Source organism: Ascaphus truei, chromosome 2, assembly GCF_040206685.1.
Source record: "Ascaphus truei isolate aAscTru1 chromosome 2, aAscTru1.hap1, whole genome shotgun sequence".
Taxonomy (NCBI): Eukaryota; Metazoa; Chordata; class Amphibia; order Anura; family Ascaphidae; genus Ascaphus; species Ascaphus truei.
In genome coordinates, this window is record NC_134484.1 from 313,315,201 (window position 1) to 313,341,738 (window position 26,538).

Below are 26,538 nucleotides of genomic sequence, written 5' to 3' on the forward strand. Positions count from 1 at the left end.
TTCTTGCATTAATATGTGCCCTGCTATTCTAGAGCTGTTGTCCATAGCTATTATGGCATGAGACTTAAAACACAGTTTCATTTGTATCATCAGGCATGTATATATGGCCTGTCTATAAGTATGTTTCTGTGACTATTCAAGTTCATACTCTTTTATTGGCCCGGCAATATTTTTTCTGTGCCGTAGTGCCTATGCGTTATCTAATCATCATCATCATCATCATCATCTGTCATTGTCCATCTATATGTGACTCTGCTGTATGTACTGTCTATGCTGTTCAGCGCATGACTTAAGGTACCATGTTATTTCTTTCCCTATTTGAATATTTGCTTGAGTTTCAGCTGGGTTATACCTTTTGGACTTGTGTGAGTCTGCATTATACACTATGCTCAGTTTTGGCATTTTACCCTGCTTTTATACATTTATATTTCGTCCCTTTATCTCAAATAATATTTAGTGTGATTTGTATAGTATCATATGTTTTGCTTAATCCTATCTTATATATTTACACTCCGGCAGAATCATATTCTACAACCTATTTACTGGCATTTAAGGTCACTTATTGTATAGTATATACATTTGTTTATCTATATTGGTATATTATACCTTATATTATACCATATGCCGTTAGTGTAGTTCTTGTTGCTACAATGCTGTGCAGTTCTATGTATGTCTCGTTTATGTCTAGTACTGCACCGACACACTTTATTCGAGCAAATACCCAGTATGTACCTGGCAGATACCTGGAATGCGCCGCTCCTCACCTCTGACAAGCCCCGTTGCATTTGCCTTCCCAGCCTGGGTTCATGCCTGGCTGACGGGCGGCTGATCTGTTAAATGATAATGATTAGGATTTAATAGGCTGCAATGCTTCGCGTGTCTACCAGATGGCATAAATTCATGAATTGTAATGCAGTATATATATATATACTGTGCAGTATTGCAGCCAGCGGGAATAAAATGCTTCAATCCTTGCTTGGAAAATAACTCAATGCACTCGGGCAGAAAACAGTCACAAACCTCAATACACCCGGGTATACCCGAATTCGTGGGACTAGCCGAGCTCGAATAAAGTGTGTCGCCAGTGTAGCTATGGCTACAAATTTCTTACTACCATTACTCACTTTATGGCAGCTTGTGAATTTTATGACTTTTGTTGCATTTTGCAGCATATGCCGTGCCCATAGAGGATATGTTCTTAAGCGGACTGATACATTTATGCTTGTGCAATAAATGTTACGATCTTTGGAAGACCAGTGGAGTGCCTCTTTTTCTATTTTTGATCTACCTGTGGCTCCGCATCTTGGTATCGTGAGTGCAGCTATTTTGGACTGTTTCTTACTTTATTACATGTTTGTAAGTGTAATATTTATTGCTGTGTTCACAATATTCTTTATTCACTTTTTCCTGGTACAACTTGTTATAAATCAGTAATTAAATAGACTCCATATTGTCTTTTAAGTGGATATCCAAAATGCAGATCTTGGTTGATCGGATCTGAATGTCAGTATTTCTTTTCTAGTGGGCCATTTAAACATTTTATTATTTTTTTATTTTATATAGGTATGCAGTCTATAAAATTGTTTGGTTATTAATAACTAGCTAAAGTACCGGCTTCTCACGGGTTGCAGTACTTTGGAGTCATCTTTTCCATTACAAATTTGTAACTGTGAATCAAATCAATAATGGTGTCCTCTTTAACCCCGTCAACAATTCCATCTTGCGGTGAGTGAGCCTGCACCCCCAACCACTGAGACTCCCACCCCAAATTATAGTGACATCCACTGTATTCACTGACACAATACCCCAGTGACTTTCCTCTCATTCACCCTCACCTCACACTACCCCTCTAATCCGCTCATCCCCCAATGTATTTCTCTCCCTGTTTATCCAGCCCCCTTGTCTCTCCTCCCCCTTTTACAACCCACCTCTCCACCTCCCTCTTCCCCCTCCCCTTTTACAACCCACCTCTCCACCTCCCTTTTCCCTCTCCCCCTTACACCGTCACATCCCCCCCACCGGTGCACACCCTTTTGGCCCCTTTAGTATGCTTACACATTTTAGGTGTCTAGATTTCATGGCCTTGGAGCTATAGCTCTGACAGGCATGCAGACACAGACACACAAACACACACAGGCTCTTTTATTATTATAGATAAATGAATAAAGGTTGTGCGTATATTTGGGCTTCCCTCTATTACTTTTTATACACAAGTTGGCAGGTATAGAAATATAATGTGATATAATCTGATCACACTCTACATCAACCAATGTGGGAAGTGAAAACATTTTTAAAAGGACATCGAACCTTTAAAAAGAACTTACCAAAATATTACAATATTCAAAAATCCTTACAAATACAAATCAGTGTTGCATTTCCTAAAGTATTTGTTGTCTATTTGTTATGCATCATCTTGAGTTAATATTTCACCAATAACGGAGCTTCCAAAGGTTTTCATTATTATAACAGGACATCATTATTTCCTTCAGTTACTTTATTGATGGTTTGAAACTGTTAAAATCCTTTAATGTGGCTGAAGCAACAAAACTAATAATATAATGTGATAAATTATTTGCCACAAAGAACAAATTTGTATCTTTTACTTCCAGTTAACACGTCTTTGTTCCGTAGCTTTTAGTGGAGTTGCAGTGAAGGCAATGGATTCCATCTTGTGGGTTATATGTTCCTGGACCACAGATGACTATAAGGAAAATAAATAAAAAGCATAGTAAGTAAATTATGTGTGAATATATATGTATATATATATATATATAAGACACACAGATGAAAAGAACATAGACAATCCCCTTAGTAGCACTCTAAATTACACCCCAACTAATCTATAAGATAAAGATGGTTAAAAAGAAACAGATGCTCCGCCAATTCAGAAAAAATGAACAAGATTTTATTGATTAAACAACAAGACACACTAACTTAAAAACATAAAAATACTAAAGACAGCCTATGAAAATATATATGTATCAAAAATATAAAGAGAGGACTACTAATCAAACACTTTCAGTATTACAAAAAAAAAAACTAAAATGTGTCTAAATAAAGTTTAAATAATGACAACAAAGTAGTTTAGTCTAACATAATAGGCAATACAAAATATATTCCCACTGACATATGCATGAAAGAATAATTTTTCATTGCGTTGGAAAAAGTATATAGTCAATGACACTCCCTTGATAAAGGTCCTGTTTTTAGGACCGAAACGTTGGTGTTTTGTGCCTGCTTTACTAATACAATTCTTTTTGCTAATAAGTGTGCTGTCTCTTCCTTGCTGTGCCTACTTTGGATTCTCTGGTCTGCCTGGTAAGGAGCCTTTGATTATATGATGAAATCACTTTATGTGAAGAAACGCGTAGAGAAGAGCGTTTTTTAGCTGCTGTCACACTGTGATATATATTTTGACTCTATCCTCACTGCCCACCTCATTACGGACTGCCTTTGGGAGTGCAGAGAGACTTCTCTGATCAGCCCCTGCATCGCGGGGTCACGGACTACAGACCTCATATCCGGATACACTAACATTGTGGAGGACTTCCGGGTCACATTGTGGTGAGCTTTTTCCTGTATCCCCTGCTGGATGTCGGTTCAGCAGAGCTGAGAAAACCCAGACAGAGAGAGGGCGCGCCATCCAAGGCACAACGTGGGCGGTTGGCGAATGAGTATACTCATTATATGCATTTATTTATCCTGTGTTTGTGAGTTCGCATTTGTTGGTTTTATTCATATTCATTTTTATTAAATTGTATTTTTTCATGCTGCACTAGGATCGGGCGCTTTCTTTTCTTGTTGTTCATATATATATATATATATATATATATATATATATATATATATATATATATATATAACATGATACTGCACATCATTTATACATTTACGTCAAAAACAAAATAAAAAGTAGATGTTAGGCCATATTTAATGAGCAGTCTATCGCCATAAGGCACCTCCCAGCACTGGAAGATCTCATACAGCCCATTCTAGTTAATGAGCTGCATGGTGTCTTCCAGCGCTGCAAGCTGTCTTATAGCAGAACACAGTCTAGTAAATATAGGCAATTGTATTGTCATATTCAGAAAAAATAACAATGCAAAATGTATAGTTTTGTGACAGATCCCACTGGGGACCAAAACAATGAAAACTAAAATGTGTTTAAATTGTCGAGAAACGCCCTTATGTCTGGTATCAAATGCATAGGACAAATTCTGCCTATGTAGAAGCTTTAAAATTAGCTTTCATATGCCGTATTCCATGCCACAGTCATCTAAGAAACTAAATGGAATGTATTAATTAGTACAGTGCACTGCATTGACCATGGAGCTATAAAGGACGCACAGCCTTCGCAAACAGATTTACATAATTTTCCTTTATAGCACAATTATGGATATATTGAGTTCAGGTGAGTGCATTTTGAGAAATGCTTCAGGATCATTATAGTTTTAGTACAACAAATAAGATTGCAAGAAACTTACAGTATCTGTTTGATGCAAAAGTAATGTACAAAACAAAAAATGCTCTGTAATACTGTATATTAATATGTCCATTTACACTGTTGTCACAGTTGTTCGCTATGTTTCTCAAATGGCCCATACAGTCAGCTCTATCACAGTTAGCCTCACTGCCTAGCTGAGGGGTTGTGAAGTATATTTTAATAAAATGATCCAAAGAAAGGGCACTTACATATACTAAATTCCATTGGGTGCATTGAACAAGGAGATTCCATTTGAAAGGCCTGCCTACTATTTACAGAATCACATTTTCTCTTATTCTGAATTATTAAAGATAATGACATTAAAGCAGAAATACACCATGACTTTTAAATATGTTTTATAGTCCACTAGTGCGTGAAGATGTTAGCAGTTTTACTTGACATACTTTACCTAAAGAGAAAGTGCAGAAGGCCATATTCAAGACCTTGGAAATATAAAAAATATATAGTACAGCATAAAAATTGAGTTGCTTGATGAAGGAAAGTCTAATAAATTTGTACCTATGGTTTAGGTAATGTTTTAAAAAAAGACAAATGTTTTTAGTGCAACTTTTTTTTTTGAAGTGAAACTTCTTTAGTGACATTTATTCTGATGGGGTAAAATGGGAGAGATGGGGGACAAATGTGAAACGGAAGTGATGTCACGGCTCCCCCATCCCTCCCCCCACATGCCTGCTGTGACATGCGGCGGCGATAGCCGCCGGCGCCGCTCCTAACGGCCACCGTTCCCCCCACGCAGCCGCTGTGACATGCGGCGGCGGCGATAGCCGCCGGCGCCGCTCCTAACGGCCGCCGTTAAACCCCACACGTCCGCTGCCATGGATGTACAAAGATGGCTGGCGCTGAGCTTCCAGGTGTGGGTGTAGTTAGATGGCGGAAGCCCCGCAAGTCCTCCGGCTGTGAGAGGAGGAGCCGCTGCTCAGCCTCTCTCCTCCCTAACTCCGCTTCCCCTTCCCTGTGTCCCGCTGACTGAGCGCCGCCGGTTGCCGGAGGAGGAGAGCCGCCATTCCCCCCACTCGTCTACACAGACATGGGAGGTTGAGGCGCATGTGCAGATTTGACCGCCGGGTCCCTCAGGCCAGGAAGCTATCTGCATCCGTTGATGCGAGGCAGCGCATGCGCAGAGTCGCATGCCCCTCGTAGCAGCCTCGGAGGCTGAAGTGGAACCGGCGCCGATAGTAGAGATTCATCTGTCCCCATCCCTCCCCGATCCACACGATTGAACGAGGACAGGACAGCACAGCACGGGGGGTGCTCGCCTCTCACCTCTCACGGCTCCGGTAACGCGGGAAGCGGGGGTTTGAGTGCGCCGCTTCCAACGCAGCACTGCCGAGGGGGGGGGGGGCTCTCAATCAAAGTATCTGCCCCTCACATAAGCCGGGCCCGGTGTGGCCGCATCTCCCTGGAGGTGGGGGTGGGGGGGAGGAGAGACTCAGACAGAGCCGCCGCGGGTCCGCAGCTCTGCCTGCGTTTTTTGGGGGGGGGGAGGAGAGACTCAGACAGAGCCGCCGCGGGTCCGCAGCTCTGCCTGGGGTGGGGGGAGTCAGGAGAGAGGGGGCAGGACACAGAAAGAGAGACACAGATACACTGACACACATACACACACTGACTGACACACACACACACACACACACACACACACACACACACACACACACACACACACACACACACACACACACACTGACTGACACACATACACACACTGAATGACACACATACACACACTGACTGACTGACACACACACACACACACTGACTGACACACACACACTCACTGTCTGACACACACACACACACACACACACACACACACACACACACACACACACACACACACACACACACACACACACACACACACACACTGACTGACACACACACACACACACACACACACACACACACACACACACACACACACACACACACACACACACACACACACACACACACACACACTGACTGACACACACACACACACACTGACTGACACACACACACACACACACACACACACACACACACTGACTGACACACACACACTGACTGACACACACACACACTGACTGACACACAGACACACTGACTGACACACATACACACGCACACTGACTGACACACATACGCACGCACACTGACTGACACACATACACTCACTGACCGACACAGAGAGACATTCACACAACACAGAGAGAGAGAGACATACACTGACACACACAAACACACATTGACTGACACACACAAAAACACATTAACTGACACACACATTGACTGACACACACACACACACACACACACACACACACACACACACACACACACACACACACACACACACACACACACACACACACACACATTGACTGACACACACTCACACACACACGCACACACATGCACACATTGACTGACACACATGCACACACTGACTGACACACATGCACACACTCACACACACACGCACACACTGACTGACACACATGCACACATTGACCGACACACATACACACACTGACCGACACACATACACACACTGACCGGCACAGATACATACACTGACTGACACACACACACAAACAAACACACATACATACTCTCTGACTGACACACATACATACTCACTGACTGACACATACACTGACTGACACATGTGTGCCGAGCACGCGCGTTATAAGTCAATTTCTGTGACAAAAGTCAAAGAAGTTTCACTTACTATGCGCGTGCACAGCACACACAGCTTTTTTTTTTAAAGCTACAGTATGTATTGTATCTTCTATCACAGTCTCCATGGGTAATAAATTCCACATTTCAGCCCTTACTGTAAAGAACCCTTTCCTTTGTTGCCAGGTGAAATCTCCTTTCCTCCAACCTTAAGGGATGACCCTGTGTCATTTGTATTGCCCTTGGGATGAATAGTTAGTCTGGAAGCTCCTTGTAGTGTCGTTGAATATATTTGTACAGTATATAGTTTTATCACCTCTTTGACGCCTCTTTTCTAATGTAAAAAAATCTAATTTAGCTAGCCTCTCCTCATAAGTTAGACTGTCCATCCCTTTTACTAATTTGGTGGCTCTTCTCTGCACTCAATCTAATTCCATAATGTATTTTCAAAGGAGTCGTGCCCAAAATTGTACTCCATGTTCAAGGTGTGGTCTTACTAATGCTTTATAAAGGGGCATAATTATGCTTACTTCCCTCCCATCCATTGCCCATTTAATGAAACAAAAAAACCTGCGCTCATAAGTGATCAGTGATGGGTGATAGTGACTTAGAAATAAGGTATAAATTACAACCTGATAAGGGTGAGGTTTTGTGCTGCTGGTCAATTAGGATGGCTCAAACACCAGGCTACATAGAAACAGAGAAAAGACAGCGCAAAAAACCCATAGGGGCCTATGCAGAGAGCAGCGCTATTTCGAAATTCGCCATTTTTTGGAGAAAATCGCGCAGAAAGCAGCAGAAAATGGCGAGTTCCGAAAAACGCGCCAATTTTTCTTTTCTATTTGTAAAACTCGCCTCGCGGCTGGCGAGAACCTCAATCTCGCCAGTTTTAAAAATATCCGTATGCAGAGAGGCGCGAACGGCATCTAGCGGCTGTTCGCGCCAATAAAATGGCGCGATTGTCTCCGTTTTGCCTCGCCAAAAAAAACTGCCGCTCGCGGCCATTGCAAAGGGGAAAAAAAAGGCGCGAATTTGTATTAACACATTTCTGAAGCGCGCATCTCGCCAATTTAAACTCACCACACGCATCCATGTTAAACATAGCAGAATTCGCACTTTTCTGCATATGGAGATTAAAACTCTCCAAAAAAGCTACTTTTTAATAAATTCGCCAATTTTAAAATTCGCTGCTCTCTGCATAGGCCCCATAGTGTAATATATTAAAAAAACTATTTATAGGGTGGGGGTGAGTGTTGCACGTACATCAATAAAAAAGGTTAACAGCATGACATGTTAGGGACATGTTACCACTCGGAGGGGACAGCAGGACACGGACAGATGTATCTTGGACGTCCTCCATCTAAGTGCTGGTATCCAGGAGCGGTGTATGCAGCTCCACTTTAGGGAGCCTTCCCGTGTGCTGAAGGTACTCCAGCCGGTAGTTCGGAAGGGGTGATCTCCTAGTCGCTTCCGGGTTTGTCCACGCTTACGTCTGACGTCATCTGGCGGCGTCTCTCAGTCGGTCGCGTCTTTAATGCGTCTCTCCTCAACGATAGCTTATCGAGTGGTTAGGAAAGTCCCGAACAAGTCCCAAATAGAACAAGTGCAATAGTATATAACCGAAATGGGAGTAGATATAGAAAATGAAGGAACGCGCCCTCTCCTACGCGTTTCGTACTTTCGTACTACTTCTGAAGAAGTACGAAAGTACGAAACGCGTAGGAGAGGGCGCGTTCCTTCATTTTCTATATCTACTCCCATTGCGGTTATATACTATTGCACTTGTTCTATTTGGGACTTGTTCGGGACTTTCCTAACCACTCGATAAGCTATCGTTGAGGAGAGACGCATTAAAGACGCGACCGACTGAGACACGCCGCCAGATGATGTCAGACGTAAGCGTGGACTAACCCGGAAGCGACTAGGAGATCACCCCTTCCGAACTACCGGCTGGAGTACCTTCAGCACACGGGAAGGCTCCCTAAAGTGGAGCTGCATACACCACTCCTGGATACCAGCAGCTAGAAGGAGGACGTCCAAGATACATCTGTCCGTGTCCTGCTGTCCCCGCCGAGTGGTAACATGTCCCTAACATGTCATGCTGTTAACCTTTTTTATTGATGTACGTGCAACACTCACCCCCACCCTATAAATAGTTTTTTTAATATATTACACTATGGTTTTTTTGCGCTGTCTTTTCTCTGTTTCCACATTGCCCATTTAATGCAAGAAAAGATCTTGTTTGCCTTTGCAGCTACTGACTTTGGGTACTATTGCTAAGCCTGCTGTCTACAAGCACTCCTAAACCCTTCTCCATCAAGAATTCCCCTAATTTATTTCCATTTAATTAGTAAAGTGCCTGTTTATACTTTTCCCCAAATGCATAACCTTACATTTATCTGTATTAAACCTCATCTGCCATTTACCTGCCCAAGTTTCCAGTCTCTCCAAGTCCTTCTGGAGAGAAATTACATCCATATAAAACAGGGGTGGACAAAAATATAAAATACTTAGGAGCCAGCCACACACACACTGACTACCTGAACAAGCTCCTCACCCCTACCACATGCAGCACTTATCATCTGAGATCTGACTCCAAAAGACTGTTCATGGTCCCAAGGTTCAACAAAGTATCCGGCCGCTCCTCCTTCTCTTACCATGCACCCCAAAACTGGAACAATCTACTGGAGACTCTCACAGCCACCGCCAGTCTAAGTTCTTTCAAAACTAAAGCTGTCTCATATTTTAATCTGGTCTGTAACTGTTACATACGCCAATAATATATATTTGTAACGAGTGCTCACCACGGGACCGCGAGACTGAGGTGGGGATGTCAGAATATACAGACCTACACCGTAGTCGTGTAGCTGGGTCAGGGCAGGAGAGGTTAGAATGGTCGTGGTACTTGCCGTAGTCTGGGGTTGGAGAAGTCAGATGGTCGTGATACTCGCCTTGGTCTTGGGATGGAGAAGTCAGGAGGTCATAGTGCATAGCCGGGGTCCAGGAGTAGAGAAGGTAGAAGTCCAATAGCAAGCCGAAGTCAAAACAGGAACAAGATAAACAAGACATGTGCAGGCAAGATAAGAGCAAAGCAGCAGGGTGCTTTTGGGGCAAGCACTTCATCACATAAAGAGGTTTATGTTCAGCCAAATTGGAGGAGGATTTGGTGAGCATAAATAGTGCAGGTAACACATAGCAGGTTAGCACAAGGCTGCAAGGTAATGAATGGGAACCGCCCATTCAGATGTATTTAGTCCACTGGCTGGGGCAGGGAGAAGAGCAGATGTAGCATAATTGCTGAGAGCAAGACTTCGGAGGGCCATGGGGCGTCTGCATGTAATTCTCGTGCGATGTGCATCACCTGTGACATCACAGGGGCGGAGACTGAGCACGGGCGGGTGGTATCCCCCAGCCTTGTAGCGTGACGTGCGTCATCAGTCTTGTCACGGGACGTGTCATGGGGGGGGAGCCGGGGTCTAATCCTCACAATACACTGGCGACACACTTTATTCGAGCTCGGCTAGTCCCACGAATTCGGGTATACTCGGGTGTATTGAGGTTTGTGACTGTTTTCTGCCCGAGTGCATTGAGGTATTTTCAGGCAGGGATTGAAGCATTTTATTCCCGCTGGCTGCAATACTGCACAGTATATATATATATATACTGCATTACAATTCATGAATTTATGCCATCTGGTAGACACGCGAAGCATTGCAGCCTATTAAATCCTAATCATTATCATTTAACAGATCAGCCGCCCGTCAGCCAGGCATGAACCCAGGCTGGGAAGGCAAACGCAACGGGGCTTGTCAGAGGTGAGGAGCGGCGCATTCCAGGTATCTGCCAGGTACATACTGGGTATTTGCTCGAATAAAGTGTGTCGGTGCAGTATTATCTCTAAGGCATGCAATGTCTTGTATATAATATATACCCTGTTCACTTATGTAACTATGTATTGTAACCATGTATTATTTGTCATCTTAAATCTATGCCCAGGACATACTTGAAAACGAGAGGTAACTCTCAATGTACTACTTCCTGGTAAAACATTTTAAAATAAATACATAAAATAAATAAATAAATAAACACACACACACACACACACACACACACACACACACACACACACACACACACACACACACACACACACACACACACACACACACACACACACACACACACACACACACACTCACACACTCGTACAGACATGTACTCATTATGACAAACAATCTCTCTTACATACTGTACACTCTCTCTCATACAGACACATTCTCACATAGACACATTGGGGGTCATGCACTAAGCGGCGAAAAATTGCATTCGCCAGGGCTTTGAACTCGCCATGTTTTTGGCGTGTTGCCCTCGCTGTATGCAGGAAGGGCCGAATCCCTGGCGAATCACAGCGAGAGCAACATTGCCAAACATGGCGAGTAGCCGCTGGCGAGACAGTCTGCCTGGCGAGAAGCGGCCGATAAGCCGTCCCCTGGCGAGATGTGTCTGCAGCAGAGAGAGATCCGCCACTCTCTCGGTGCAAACATCGGTAACATTAAAAAATCTTTTAAATAAAATTTTACTCAGGGTGTACATGTGCAGGGGGTCTCCGGAGCTGAACCGCATTGGTTTCAGGTCCGGGGACCCCCTGCTTCCTGAGATACAGGCCCCTTTATGAGGTGCCGGTATCCCTCTGCATTTAAATGTCCCGATCACGTGACCGCAGAATATAAACAAAGCAGAGGGATACCGGCACCCCATAAAGGGGCCTGTATCTCTAGAAGCAGGGGGTCCCCGGACCTAAAACCAAAGCGGTTCAGCTCCGGAGACCCTCTGCACATCTACACTATGAATAAAACACCCATATCAATAAACAATAATTCCTTACCTTTGCGGCTATCTGCTATGGTAACGAAGCAGCATGAATGTATTTTTAATAATAGTGTACTGTGAACAGGGTGTCCCCTTAGCTGAACCTCATTTATTTGTGGTTCAGGGACCCCCTGCTTCCCGAGTTACAGGCCCCGGTATGGGTCATCGGGTGCCAGTGTCGCCGCCATCTTTATAGCATCCCAAACGCGACGTGCCCGCTATAAAGATGGCGACGACATTGGCACCGATGCCCCAAACCCAAATCGAGAATGTATTTGCAATGTATTGGCTATGTTTTTTGTTGGCAACGGGGGACAGAGGGAATCTGCTGGTGAAGGGGCATCATATTGATGAGGTTAGTAGAACTTTATTTATTTTATTATGCTAGTTAATGTGTTTAATAATGGACAAAAAATCTATTATCCATATCTGGATAATAGTTATTTTGCCCATTACTGTACTGTATGTGTGGCGGCGGGGGGGGGGGGGGTATTTATGTATTTAAATGTATAGGACAGGTTTATTTTTTTTACATTCAGGGTTGGTTCCTTAGGTCTGCAGGGACCTCTGGAGACCACCTGAGGTCTCCTCGGACACACACGGGCACCAGGCTGGCGGGTCCACGGGGGACACCTGCGGGGTAGAAATGGTGGCCCCATCTGTGGGGGCACTGCAGACCTGTAGGGACCACCCGAGGGCCCCCAGACACCCGTGGGAACCACCCGACGACCCTCAGACACCTGACCCGGGGCCCCCCCAGACACCCGCGGGCCTACCCATGGAGACCCCAATTGGGGCCCACGGTGACCCGCGGAGACCACCTGGAGGACCACGGCGCCTGCCGGGGACCACCCATAGGCCTCCAGATCCTGTTTGAAACCTTTTGCTGGGCCACTGTGAGGCTTACGGACACCCGGCAGGGCCACCGGGGATTCCCATGGGCCCGGGGTATTAACCCTGTATGTAAAATAATAAATCATGTATTAATGGGGGGGCACAGGGGGTGGGTTATGTATTGTTTATTAAATTTAGTCATGTTTATTGTGGTTAACGGGGGTATTGTCCCCAAGCCAGGTTGGGTAGGCCTCCCTGTGGGTAGTGGGTGGTTAGGCCTCACGTTTGGGAGGGGTAATGGGGGAGAGTGTATAGGCCTCCCGAGTGGTGGGTGCGGGTGGGTTAACCCCTTAATGACTAGCGGTTAATGACCGCTAAGGTGATTAAGGGGTTAGGGGACATTACATTGGCTTTTGTTATTCTTGTTTATGTTTTGCAGCATCGGAGGAGGCCATGGACGGTGATGAAGATGAAGATGAGGATGGCCTTCATCGTGGCAGCCGGACATGGGTGAGTGCTATATGTATTTATTGTTCTTTATGTATTTTAAATGGGCAAATGCACTATTACCCATTTGTGGATAATAGTAATTTTGCACATTACTATTCTGTATGTGTTAGGGGGGAGGGTGTATTTATTTATAAGTATTTATGTGTTTTTTAATTATTTTTGGGGGGCACTGAATTGGTACTGCAGGCCCACAGGGACACCTGCGGGTATCACCCGAGGGCCACCGCCGGCCTATAGTATCATTGCTGTGCATATACTGTATGTACTGTATGTTAGGGGGGTATAGGGGTTGTTGGTGTAATATATATATATATATATATATATAACAAACAACAGGGAGATAAGCTGCGCCTCTAAGGAACATGTACAATAAAAATATATGTGCTATAACGATATGATGTAAATGTCTAAATTACATAAGCAATACTTATATACACATATAGTAATATTGTGGACCTATAATGATATCAGGCCCACAAAAACATGAACAATAAAATAATATAAAAGCAAAAAAGGATAAACCAGTCCTCAAATAGTCCAATGAAAAGTATAGGTGCTGGTATGCAGGGTCTCCGGCAGCTCTCAGTATGGACCAACCATGTCCATAAGGTATCTAAAAAGAAAAAAAGAGGAGAGAGCGCACGCCCATAGCGTATAAAAGTTTTAATGAAGGGGGGAGGGGGAGAGAAGGGGGTAAAAAACGCACTTACAAAAAATGCATTAAAATCAAGCATATGTGATATACATAATCACCACCATCCGGTTTAGCTGAGACTCTTGGGGCACTCCTAAGCTCCGTTGGTAAGGGGCAACATCACTGCAGATTCCAGGGCTGGTAGCACCATCCGGTCAAACTGCAGGCTTCAGGGGCCGTCCCAGGCTCCGTTGGTAGTGGAGCACCGTCCCAGTAGATTCACAAAGCAGGTAGGCTATGAAAATGCCCAAGAAAGAGGTCCCGTATAATGCTGCCTCTAGCACTCGTGCCTGGATCAATACGCTCCAGCGCTTAGTGTGGACTCCAATGTCTCTGCGTCTGACGTCACGACGCTCCCTGACGCGTTTCGTCAGTCACGGCTAACTTTCTCAAAGGGATGTCATAAGAGGGGGAGGTCCGGTATTATATATACAACCTCAAAGTGGTAATTAAAGGAAATCTCCTCCCCTACTCAGCTGCATTCGTTTTTCGTGCTGCTACACATATATATACACACTTATACTTACATAAAATACAGGTAATTAACCCTAAAAGGATCGGAGGAGAAAGCAAGATTTAACTCTAAATACCAGTCTACATCGTATTGCATTTTGGATAGATGACACATAGTATACAAAACATATACATACAAGCTCATTAATAAAAAATCATTATATAAAAAATCCATACAGTAAATGTATATTAGATTTATATTACACATAGACTGGCATAACATAGTTCATCAAGGCCAAATTCATCAAGACAAAAGTCCTAAAGGGATAAAACCAGAGGGAAACATTCAGCCTACATGTAAATCACAACCTCTCAAATGAATATATATTAATGTGTGTATGGATTCTATTATGATATTCCATAAGGTGCATCAGTAAATAATACTTAACTTCACCTAATATATAGAGAGGGATGACCTACATATAGGCTAATACTATATATAGTTACTGCAAAACAGAGGATCACAAGATATCATATACCATAAATAGAAAATGCAATAATATATACATTCTCAATCACACACAATCAAGTGCAAATTTTGCCTCTAATGGGTGTGTGAATGATTTGAATATAGACAATAAGTCATATGATCCTGATAGGAAAATACTGATCATTTTAAAAAACTATCAGTCTGGAGTCTGTATGCCACAAACAAGGCCAGGTCCCGGGGAACTATTATGTGAGTGCTTGTTAGAATTAATTATATATTTTTAATTTTTTAATTTTTAATTTTTTAATTTTTAAAGTAATAGGGACAGAAGTGTATAAGTATCGTTCCCCATTATTTACTATCCAGGCCCTAAATGGCCATAATAAAGTGAGTGCTTATTTAGATGAATATTAAATATAATATAAGTGCTATACGATAATTAAAAAAGTGTATGTGAAAATTAATATTAGAAAATATTACCTATTATCATCTATTGAACCCTATAATGATCCTATTTTTAATTGTACCACATAAATGTGCAAATATAAATATTCATAAATATATCCATTGTCCAGACGGGGGGAAGTGTGGGATAGGGGAGGGGGGGGGAAAAGGGGGGTGGGGCGGGGGAGGGGGGTGAATCTCAGGAGGAGATGCAGACAAAGGATGGAATGAGAAGCAGAGGAAGAGAACAGGAAGAGACATCCAAGGAATGATCAGACTAGAGTACTAACGTCTAAACACTCATTCAATCCCCCAGGATTAAGGGTGCCCAATTGGTGAATCCAAAAGGTTTCCCGCCTACAGAGTGTCTTGAATCGGTCGCCTCCTAGAACACAAGGAGAAATGGTCTCTATTCCCATAATCTGCATGGTCTTGGGATTTTGTTGATGAAATAGTTTAAAGTGTCGAGAGACACTATGGTTAGTGAGACCCTTAATGACATTTCTCCTGTGTTCCAGGAAGCGCGTACCCAATGTTCTCGTGGTGCGTCCAACATATTTTAGACTGCACCCACATTGTATAAGGTACACAACATAAGTGCTAAGACAAGTGATGGAGCTACTGATGGCATATGTGATGCCCCTACTCTGGGAACAGACATGAGTATTATTCAAAAGATGCCTGCATGTAATGCATCGACTGCGGCCACAGGGATGGTTTCCCAATGGTCCCTTATTTTTAGCAGTATCACAAATTGAGGAAGACTTGAGCCTAGTGGGAGCTAATATACTTTTTATACTTCTAGCCTTCCTATATGTAACAGTAGCTCTATCCGGCAGGATAGGTCCTAAATGGGGATCACACTTGAGAATGGACCAATGATCATTCAAGATCCTATTAATGGATCTTGATGACTGGTTATAGGTGGTAATAAACCTCGCATTCGATCTCTCCATCCCTGTGTGTGTTGCTGGGATGTCATAACCTGTACGTTTTCCTTTTTGTTGTTTATTTTTAGATTTCTCAAGCAAAGTAGTTCTAGCAATTGAACTCACCTTACTGAGAGAATCTGAGACCACGACAGGATCATATCCCTTAGAAAGAAACTTCTTCCCAAGTGTGACCGACTGGTTTTCAAAGTCAACATCCCTTGTGCAGTTCCTCCGTATTCTGTGGAACTGCCCCAAGGGAATATTGTTGAGCCAGTGTTTGTGATGGTTGCTGGACGCATGGACGTAGCTATTCACAGACATAGACTTGAAATGTGTGGTGGTGATGATGTTCAAGTCTGTGTCTATGCTCAGGGCCAGATCCAGAAAGACAGTGGACAAGTTATTGATATCAAAAGTGAATTTGAGTCCAAACGAGTTGTTGCTGAAAGAGCTCAGGATGTCGAATAATTCCGACTCCTCTCCATCCCAAATTATAATAATATCATCTATGAAACGGCCATAGTATACGAGACCCGCTCCAAGCAAGATGTTCTGCCACACATGGGACTCCTCCCAGTGCCCCATAAAGAGGTTGGCATAGCTAGGAGCGAATCTCGTACCCATGGCCGTTCCACAGATTTGCAAGTGAAAATCATCTTCAAATAAAAAATAATTGTGCGTAAGAATGAAATGGATACTTTCTAAAATAAATAACCTGTGTTTTTCCGGAAAAAGTGAATCCTTGTCCAACCAGTATTTAATAGCCTCTAATCCCTTGGTATGTTCAATGCAGGTGTATAATGATGAAACATCACATGTTGCCCATAGATAGGTGGATTTCCACCTAATATCAGAAATGGAGTCGATGACATGGAGCGTATCCCTAATATGGGACCTCAGTGAAGTGACATAGGGGTGGAGAAAATAGTCAACATATTGGGATAGGGTCGATGTCATCGACTCCACGCCCGATACTATGGGTCTACCCGGGGGATTGGACAAGGATTTGTGCACTTTAGGAAGGTGATAAAAAATAGGGGTGCGTGGGTGTATATATATATATATTGTTGGGCTGTTGTGTGTGTATTATTTTTATTGTGGGTAGCGGGGGTGGGCGAAGTGGGTATTAGCCCCAACGGTGGTTGTTTAGGGCTTGCGGGTGGGTAGCGGGAGGGCTTAACCCCTTCTTGACCGTAGCGGTATTAACCACTAAGGTAATGAAGGGGTTAAGTCCACCCGCAATGCCCCCGCAAGCCCTAAACAGCCACCAAAAGCTAAATACCCCCTTTACCCACCCCCGCTACCCACAATAAACCTGGCACGGCTGGTTAACCCCTTCATTGCCTTAGCAGTTAGTCGCTAAGGTAATGAAGTGGGCTGTAAATGCATTTTTCCTGCCTTGGATGCATGCCGGGGGGGCTCCGGTGCTGGTGTTAATGGTATCAGCTCCGGAGACCCCCGGCATCAATCCCAAACAGGAAAAAGGCCTTATTTTTTCTAAGTGCCGTTCCGCCGCTCATCCGCCGTCTCTCCCCAGCAACTTGCCAACTTTTTGGGGCGAGACGGATTGGCGTGAAAATCTCAATTCTAGAGTGGCGAGTAGCGGCGCAAAGCTGCTCGGGGCTACTAAACTGAGCGGGTTTGAAAACATGGCTAGTAGCGGCGCAAAGTGCCTTTTCGCCGCGCCTCTGACGTAAAAAAAAAACGCCAAAAAACTTGCCATTTTTTCCTCTTTTCGCCAAGTTCTCTGGGCTTACTGAATCGTGGTATGCATTTTTGGCGCAAAACGGGCGAAAGTTTTTTTATATATCACTTTGTATAGCATAGTTTTTGCAGAAATTGATGGATGTCAATTTTATTTATAAGATTGGGATTACTGTGTGTATATTGATGCAATTTCTTCTTCTTGTCTTCACTATAATATATATATATATATATATATATATATATATATATATATATATATATATATATATATAACAATAACAAGAATGTTCAAGGCACTCAAAGGGAAAAAGTAAAAGGAAAAAAACTTATCTGATCAGTCGTGATGCTCACAGTGCGGCCAGGATCACCATCCAGCAACAAAAAATAGATAAATACCCAATATCAGTAAGCCCCGAGAACTTGGCGAAAAGAGAAAAAAACACCAAGTTTTTTGGCGGTTTTTTTTTACGTCAGAGGCGCGGCGAAAAGGCACTTTGCGCCGCGCCTCTGGTGTAAAAAAAAAAACGCCAAAAAAACTTGCCGTTTTTTTCCCTTTTCGCCAAGTTCTCGGGGCTTACTGAATCGTGTATGCATTTTTGGCGCAAAACGGGCAAAAGGTTCCTTTTCGCTGCTTACTGCATGACCCCCATTATCTCATAAAAACACAAACTCTCTCATACAGACAAGCACTCTCATCCAACAGTGTGAATTGAGAGCAGGAAGGGCTCTAACTACCTACGCCCCCTCCGAATAGCTTAGCCCCCGCCAGCCATTTAGCCTCGTACCCAATTCTTGGACGGCCGATGCTTCGTGCTCTATTATCTGCCCACTCCCCTCACTAAGCGATGCAGCAGTGACTTGACCTGAGCACATGTTCCAAGGGGGACATTTCAGGCCCCAGAGTGTTTCCATCCGTGTGTGTAATATATAATATATATATAGCAACTGTAAATATTCCTTTCTCAAGCGCTTGAGAAAGGACCTTAAAGTCCGAAACGTTGCTTCTTTTTTCTGTGATTACCCCCTGATGCCTGTGTTACTTCATTAAATTGTATTTTTTGAATTTGTGAGTGCTCCAGATTCTTTGATATTGGGTATTTATCTATTTTTTGTTGCTGGATGGTGATCCTGGCCGCACTGTGAGCACCACGACTGATCAGATAAGTTTTTTCCTTTTACTTTTTCCCTTTGAGTGCCTTGAACATTCTTGTTATTGTTATATATATATATATATATATATATAATACTGAGTTAAGTTATGGTGAGTAAAAAAAGTGACAAAAACCCTCCACAGGAAAGCAAATATGCAAATATAGCTGTATGCTCATCTGCATGTCTTAGGCAGGTCTGCAACCCCGCCTTTCCCCATTATCACCCAGCATACAGCACTTCCACTGCAGCAAGGGATTCTGGGAAATGACATGCAAATGAGCACACAGTGTCACTTTTTGCCTCAATAACCATTTTTAACATGGTTCCCTATAGGCTTACGCTTGCTGCATGGTCACAGCTTTGAGCACAGCCAGGGTTAAGGTGCATACCCAGAAAACCACCCACAGACAGCTGTTTCGACCTTAATGGGTCTCATCAGTGTGGGGTTGATTTTACTGGGATGCAAGAGAGGCTTATGGGATAGGCCAAACCATAATACTGAGTTAAGTTATGGTGAGTAAAAAAAGTGACAAAAACCCTCCACAGGAAAGCAAATATGCAAATATAGCTGTATGCTCATCTGCATGTCTTAGGCAGGTCTGCAACCCCGCCTTTCCCCATTATCACCCAGCATACAGCACTTCCACTGCAGCAAGGGATTCTGGGAAATGACATGCAAATGAGCACACAGTGTCACTTTTTGCCTCAATAACCATTTTTAACATGGTTCCCTATAGGCTTAAGCTTGCTGCATGGTCACAGCTTTGAGCACAGCCAGGGTTAAGGTGCATACCCAGAAAACCACCCACAGACAGCTGTTTCAACCTTAATGGGTCTCATCAGTGTGGGGTTGATTTTACTGGGATGCAAGAGAGGCTTATGGGATAGGCCAAACCATAATACTGAGTTAAGTTATGGTGAGTAAAAAAAGTGACAAAAACCCTCCACATTTCCCAGAATCCCTTGCTGCAGTGGAAGTGCTGTATGCTGGGTGATAATGGGGAAAGGCGGGGTTGCAGACCTGCCTAAGACATGCAGATGAGCATACAGCTATATTTGCATATTTGCTTTCCTGTGGAGGGTTTTTGTCACTTTTTTTACTCACCATAACTTAACTCAGTATTATGGTTTGGCCTATCCCATAAGCCTCTCTTGCATCCCAGTAAAATCAACCCCACACTGATGAGACCCATTAAGGTCAAAACAGCTGTCTGTGGGTGGTTTTCTGGGTATGCACCTTAACCCTGGCTGTGCTCAAAGCTGTGACCATGCAGCAAGCTTAAGCCTATAGGGAACCATGTTAAAAATGGTTATTGAGGCAAAAAGTGACACTGTGTGCTCATTTGCATGTCATTTCCCAGAATCCCTTGCTGCAGTGGAAGTGCTGTATGCTGGGTGATAATGGGGAAAGGCGGGGTTGCAGACCTGCCTAAGACATGCAGATGAGCATACAGCTATATTTGCATATTTGTTTTCCTGTGGAGGGTTTTTGTCACTTTTTTTACTCACCATAACTTAACTCAGTATTATGGTTTGGCCTATCCCATAAGCCTCTCTTGCATCCCAGTAAAATCAACCCCACACTGATGAGACCCATTAAGGTCGAAACAGCTGTCTGTGGGTGGTTTTCTGGGTATGCACCTTAACCCTGGCTGTGCTCAAAGCTGTGACCATGCAGCAAGCTTAAGCCTATAGGGAACCATGTTAAAAATGGTTATTGAGGCAAAAAGTGACACTGTGTGCTCATTTGCATGTCATTTCCCAGAATCCCTTGCTGCAGTGGAAGTGCTGTATGCTGGGTGATAATGGGGAAAGGCGGGGTTGCAGACCTGCCTAAGACATGCAGATGAGCATACAGCTATATTTGCATATTTGTTTTCCTGTGGAGGGTTTTTGTCACTTTTTTTACTCACCATAACTTAACTCAGTATTATGGTTTGGCCTATCCCATAAGCCTCTCTTGCATCCCAGTAAAATCAACCCCACACTGATGAGACCCATTAAGGTCAAAACAGCTGTCTGTGGGTGGTTTTCTGGGTATGCACCTTAACCCTGGCTGTGCTCAAAGCTGTGACCATGCAGCAAGCTTAAGCCTATAGGGAACCATGTTAAAAATGGTTATTGAGGCAAAAAGTGACACTGTGTGCTCATTTGCATGTCATTTCCCAGAATCCCTTGCTGCAGTGGAAGTGCTGTATGCTGGGTGATAATGGGGAAAGGCGGGGTTGCAGACCTGCCTAAGACATGCAGATGAGCATACAGCTATATTTGCATATTTGTTTTCCTGTGGAGGGTTTTTGTCACTTTTTTTACTCACCATAACTTAACTCAGTATTATGGTTTGGCCTATCCCATAAGCCTCTCTTGCATCCCAGTAAAATCAACCCCACACTGATGAGACCCATTAAGGTCGAAACAGCTGTCTGTGGGTGGTTTTCTGGGTATGCACCTTAACCCTGGCTGTGCTCAAAGCTGTGACCATGCAGCAAGCTTAAGCCTATAGGGAACCATGTTAAAAATGGTTATTGAGGCAAAAAGTGACACTGTGTGCTCATTTGCATGTCATTTCCCAGAATCCCTTGCTGCAGTGGAAGTGCTGTATGCTGGGTGATAATGGGGAAAGGCGGGGTTGCAGACCTGCCTAAGACATGCAGATGAGCATACAGCTATATTTGCATATTTGCTTTCCTGTGGAGGGTTTTTGTCACTTTTTTTACTCACCATAACTTAACTCAGTATTATGGTTTGGCCTATCCCATAAGCCTCTCTTGCATCCCAGTAAAATCAACCCCACACTGATGAGACCCATTAAGGTCGAAACAGCTGTCTGTGGGTGGATAAAAGAATTTTCAAAACAAAAAAAAAAAAAAAGCTGTCTGTGGGTGGTTTTCTGGGTATGCACCTTAACCCTGGCTGTGCTCAAAGCTGTGACCATGCAGCAAGCTTAAGCCTATAGGGAACCATGTTAAAAATGGTTATTGAGGCAAAAAGTGACACTGTGTGCTCATTTGCATGTCATTTCCCAGAATCCCTTGCTGCAGTGGAAGTGCTGTATGCTGGGTGATAATGGGGAAAGGCGGGGTTGCAGACCTGCCTAAGACATGCAGATGAGCATACAGCTATATTTGCATATTTGTTTTCCTGTGGAGGGTTTTTGTCACTTTTTTTACTCACCATAACTTAACTCAGTATTATGGTTTGGCCTATCCCATAAGCCTCTCTTGCATCCCAGTAAAATCAACCCCACACTGATGAGACCCATTAAGGTCGAAACAGCTGTCTGTGGGTGGTTTTCTGGGTATGCACCTTAACCCTGGCTGTGCTCAAAGCTGTGACCATGCAGCAAGCTTAAGCCTATAGGGAACCATGTTAAAAATGGTTATTGAGGCAAAAAGTGACACTGTGTGCTCATTTGCATGTCATTTCCCAGAATCCCTTGCTGCAGTGGAAGTGCTGTATGCTGGGTGATAATGGGGAAAGGCGGGGTTGCAGACCTGCCTAAGACATGCAGATGAGCATACAGCTATATTTGCATATTTGTTTTCCTGTGGAGGGTTTTTGTCACTTTTTTTACTCACCATAACTTAACTCAGTATTATGGTTTGGCCTATCCCATAAGCCTCTCTTGCATCCCAGTAAAATCAACCCCACACTGATGAGACCCATTAAGGTCAAAACAGCTGTCTGTGGGTGGTTTTCTGGGTATGCACCTTAACCCTGGCTGTGCTCAAAGCTGTGACCATGCAGCAAGCTTAAGCCTATAGGGAACCATGTTAAAAATGGTTATTGAGGCAAAAAGTGACACTGTGTGCTCATTTGCATGTCATTTCCCAGAATCCCTTGCTGCAGTGGAAGTGCTGTATGCTGGGTGATAATGGGGAAAGGCGGGGTTGCAGACCTGCCTAAGACATGCAGATGAGCATACAGCTATATTTGCATATTTGTTTTCCTGTGGAGGGTTTTTGTCACTTTTTTTACTCACCATAACTTAACTCAGTATTATGGTTTGGCCTATCCCATAAGCCTCTCTTGCATCCCAGTAAAATCAACCCCACACTGATGAGACCCATTAAGGTCGAAACAGCTGTCTGTGGGTGGTTTTCTGGGTATGCACCTTAACCCTGGCTGTGCTCAAAGCTGTGACCATGCAGCAAGCTTAAGCCTATAGGGAACCATGTTAAAAATGGTTATTGAGGCAAAAAGTGACACTGTGTGCTCATTTGCATGTCATTTCCCAGAATCCCTTGCTGCAGTGGAAGTGCTGTATGCTGGGTGATAATGGGGAAAGGCGGGGTTGCAGACCTGCCTAAGACATGCAGATGAGCATACAGCTATATTTGCATATTTGCTTTCCTGTGGAGGGTTTTTGTCACTTTTTTTACTCACCATAACTTAACTCAGTATTATGGTTTGGCCTATCCCATAAGCCTCTCTTGCATCCCAGTAAAATCAACCCCACACTGATGAGACCCATTAAGGTCGAAACAGCTGTCTGTGGGTGGATAAAAGAATTTTCAAAACAAAAAAAAAAAAAAGCTGTCTGTGGGTGGTTTTCTGGGTATGCACCTTAACCCTGGCTGTGCTCAAAGCTGTGACCATGCAGCAAGCTTAAGCCTATAGGGAACCATGTTAAAAATGGTTATTGAGGCAAAAAGTGACACTGTGTGCTCATTTGCATGTCATTTCCCAGAATCCCTTGCTGCAGTGGAAGTGCTGTATGCTGGGTGATAATGGGGAAAGGCGGGGTTGCAGACCTGCCTAAGACATGCAGATGAGCATACAGCTATATTTGCATATTTGCTTTCCTGTGGAGGGTTTTTGTCACTTTTTTTACTCACCATAACTTAACTCAGTATTATGGTTTGGCCTATCCCATAAGCCTCTCTTGCATCCCAGTAAAATCAACCCCACACTGATGAGACCCATCAAGGTCGAAACAGCTGTCTGTGGGTGGGTTTTTGGCTAAGATCAAGAGGATGGAGGTTGCCATGGAGCCCGCCGGGACCACCCTGCACAAGGAGAAGAAGAAGAAGACGAAGAAGGAGAAGCACACGGCACCCCCGAAGACGGTCCCCAGCAGCCAGGAGACGGACGGAGGAGGCCCAGCGGCAACCAGCTCCAGCGGCTCAGGCGACGTTGCCACCCCCAGCGGCCTCACCCCCACTGCCAGCACCAGCAGCAGCGGCCCCAGCTACAACCCTGGAGCTGGGAGCAGCAGCAACAGGAGGATCCCCCGCCTGGAACCCTGGATGAGGCAGACGGTGGTGATGCAGCTGAGGGAGGTCGACGGACAGCGCCCTCTATTGGACGCTGAGACCTTTGCCAAGGAGCTGGTGAGCAAAGCAGGCTTTACTCCGGACGAGATCCTGAGCATCCAGGACCTCAGGGGTGGCCTGTTTTTCGTCACCTTCGCCACGGCGGGAGCCTGCAGGAGGTACTGGGAGGCTTTCCAGACCCTGAAACAGGAGGTCCCCTTCTCAGAGTTCGACGTGAACTGCCCTATCCAGAGGGACGAGAAGAGGATCACTGTGACGGTGAGGAACCCCCATATCCCTGGAAAGGATATTGCTACCTTTCTGCGGCGCTCTTGCACCGTGGTGAAGGAGCCGAGCAGGATCAAGGACAAGTTGGGGTACTGGGTGGGAAAGTGGAGCATGGTAGTTCGCTTGTGGCCAAATCCAGAAGCGGCAGATCGGCTGCACCACCTCCCTCCCAGTTTTTCACTTGCGGGCAGCTCAGGGAGGATCTTTTACCCTGACCAGCCCCAGACCTGCGGTAATTGTGGGAACCTGGGGCATCAGTGGAAACAGTGCACCCTGAAAGCCTGCAGAAACTGCAAGAACACCGGACACGAAACTAAGGATTGTCCCCGCCAGAAAACCTGTGACCTGTGCGGAGAGACAACCCACATGTTCCGGGACTGCCAGCTGAGGGTCAGGAGCTACGCAGAGGCTGCGGCGAAAGGCGCAACACCGGGCGCGCCCCTGACAGCAACCCAGAAGGCAGCCAAGAAGCCCCCTGCAAACCAACCCGTAAAGGCACAAGGGGGTAAGTATCAGAAGGAGCAAAGGGAAAAGGAGGCCACCCAAGCAGCGCCCGCTGCGGCTCCTGAGCCCGCTGCCCCTTCAGTAGCAGCCCCCACCCCACCCCTTCCCACCCTCACCCCTGCAGCAACACTCCCTCCCACACCCACTGCTGCTGCAACCCCCACCCTCCCCCCTACCCCAACCCTCCCCGCCCACCCACCACCCCTTGCCCCCTCCTCCCAACCCTCCACTGCAGCCCCCCCCACGCTCCATGAGGCTGCAGCCCCTCCCTCTGTAACACCTCTCCCCAGCCCCGAGGCTGTTGCACCTCCTCCCTCTTCCTCCCTTGCTACAGATACCGCCCCCATAGCCCAGACCGGAACGGAGAAGCAGGGAATAAAGAGGAGAGCCCCTGAGACGGATAGCCCGCACCAGGGGCTGGAGCAGAAGAGAGCCCAAATGCAAATCGGCGACTCACCCACTTCCAGCGACGCTGACAGTGACCTTGAAAGCGACCTGGAGGAGGAGGAAGCAGAGATGCAGGAGGCAGCCATTGCAGAGGAGCAGGCGGCCATTTTAGAACAGCCACCTAGCGAGACACAAGTGACCGTGGAAGAGCTCATAAGAGAGGGGCGAGAGGCAGCAGAGACCCTCCTCCTCCATGACAACCTTGGGCAAACCATGGATCTGCTAGACCAGCTGTGCGAGGAGATCAACAAGACCACCCACGCCAGTGAGGATGGTAACTAGTATCACTGCAAGTCTGTCCAACCCTTTATCCCCAAACTAATGGCGTCTTTTAACATTTTCTCCATTAACGTAAGGAGCATAGGAGAGCGGATGAGACGTGCCAGAGTACTAACATTCCTTTCTTTACAGAAATGTGATGTGTATATGCTACAGGAATGTGCCTTACCTTTTTCTCGATCCTACAGGCACCTGAGCGGGCAGTGGTCGCACGGCCCCTCCTACTGGTCTGGGGGGAACGGGTGCAGGAACGCGGGTGTAGCCATTTTGATCCGGGGGGGATGTTTCACTGTTGATTCTGTCAATGAACTCGTCTGCGGCAGACTACTGGTCGTAGACGGTTCGTGGGCAGGGGAGCCGATTAGGCTCATCAATGTGTACGCCGCCCCCCGGAGAAATGAGCGCTTGGAACTTTTCCAGCACCTTCGTCCTTGGCTCGCAACCTCCAGGGCAGTGGTGATGGGTGGGGATTTCAACTGCACGATTGAGGTGGGGGGGCGCGTGCCCCCCAGCAA

At 45.1% G+C, this 26,538-nt stretch overlaps 1 protein-coding gene across 1 annotated transcript in view; it reads right to left on the reverse strand.

The window, feature by feature from the left end:
* Positions 1-2,448: 2,448 nt before the first annotated feature.
* The window catches only part of ZPBP (zona pellucida binding protein), a 229,959-nt gene continuing 205,869 nt past the window's right edge, over positions 2,449-26,538 (reverse strand). Inside the window, exon 8 of the mRNA XM_075586462.1 lies at positions 2,449-2,701. Within this exon, the coding sequence (XP_075442577.1) occupies positions 2,610-2,701 (92 nt within the window). The 3' untranslated portion in view covers positions 2,449-2,609. The remainder of the gene's footprint in view (positions 2,702-26,538) is intronic.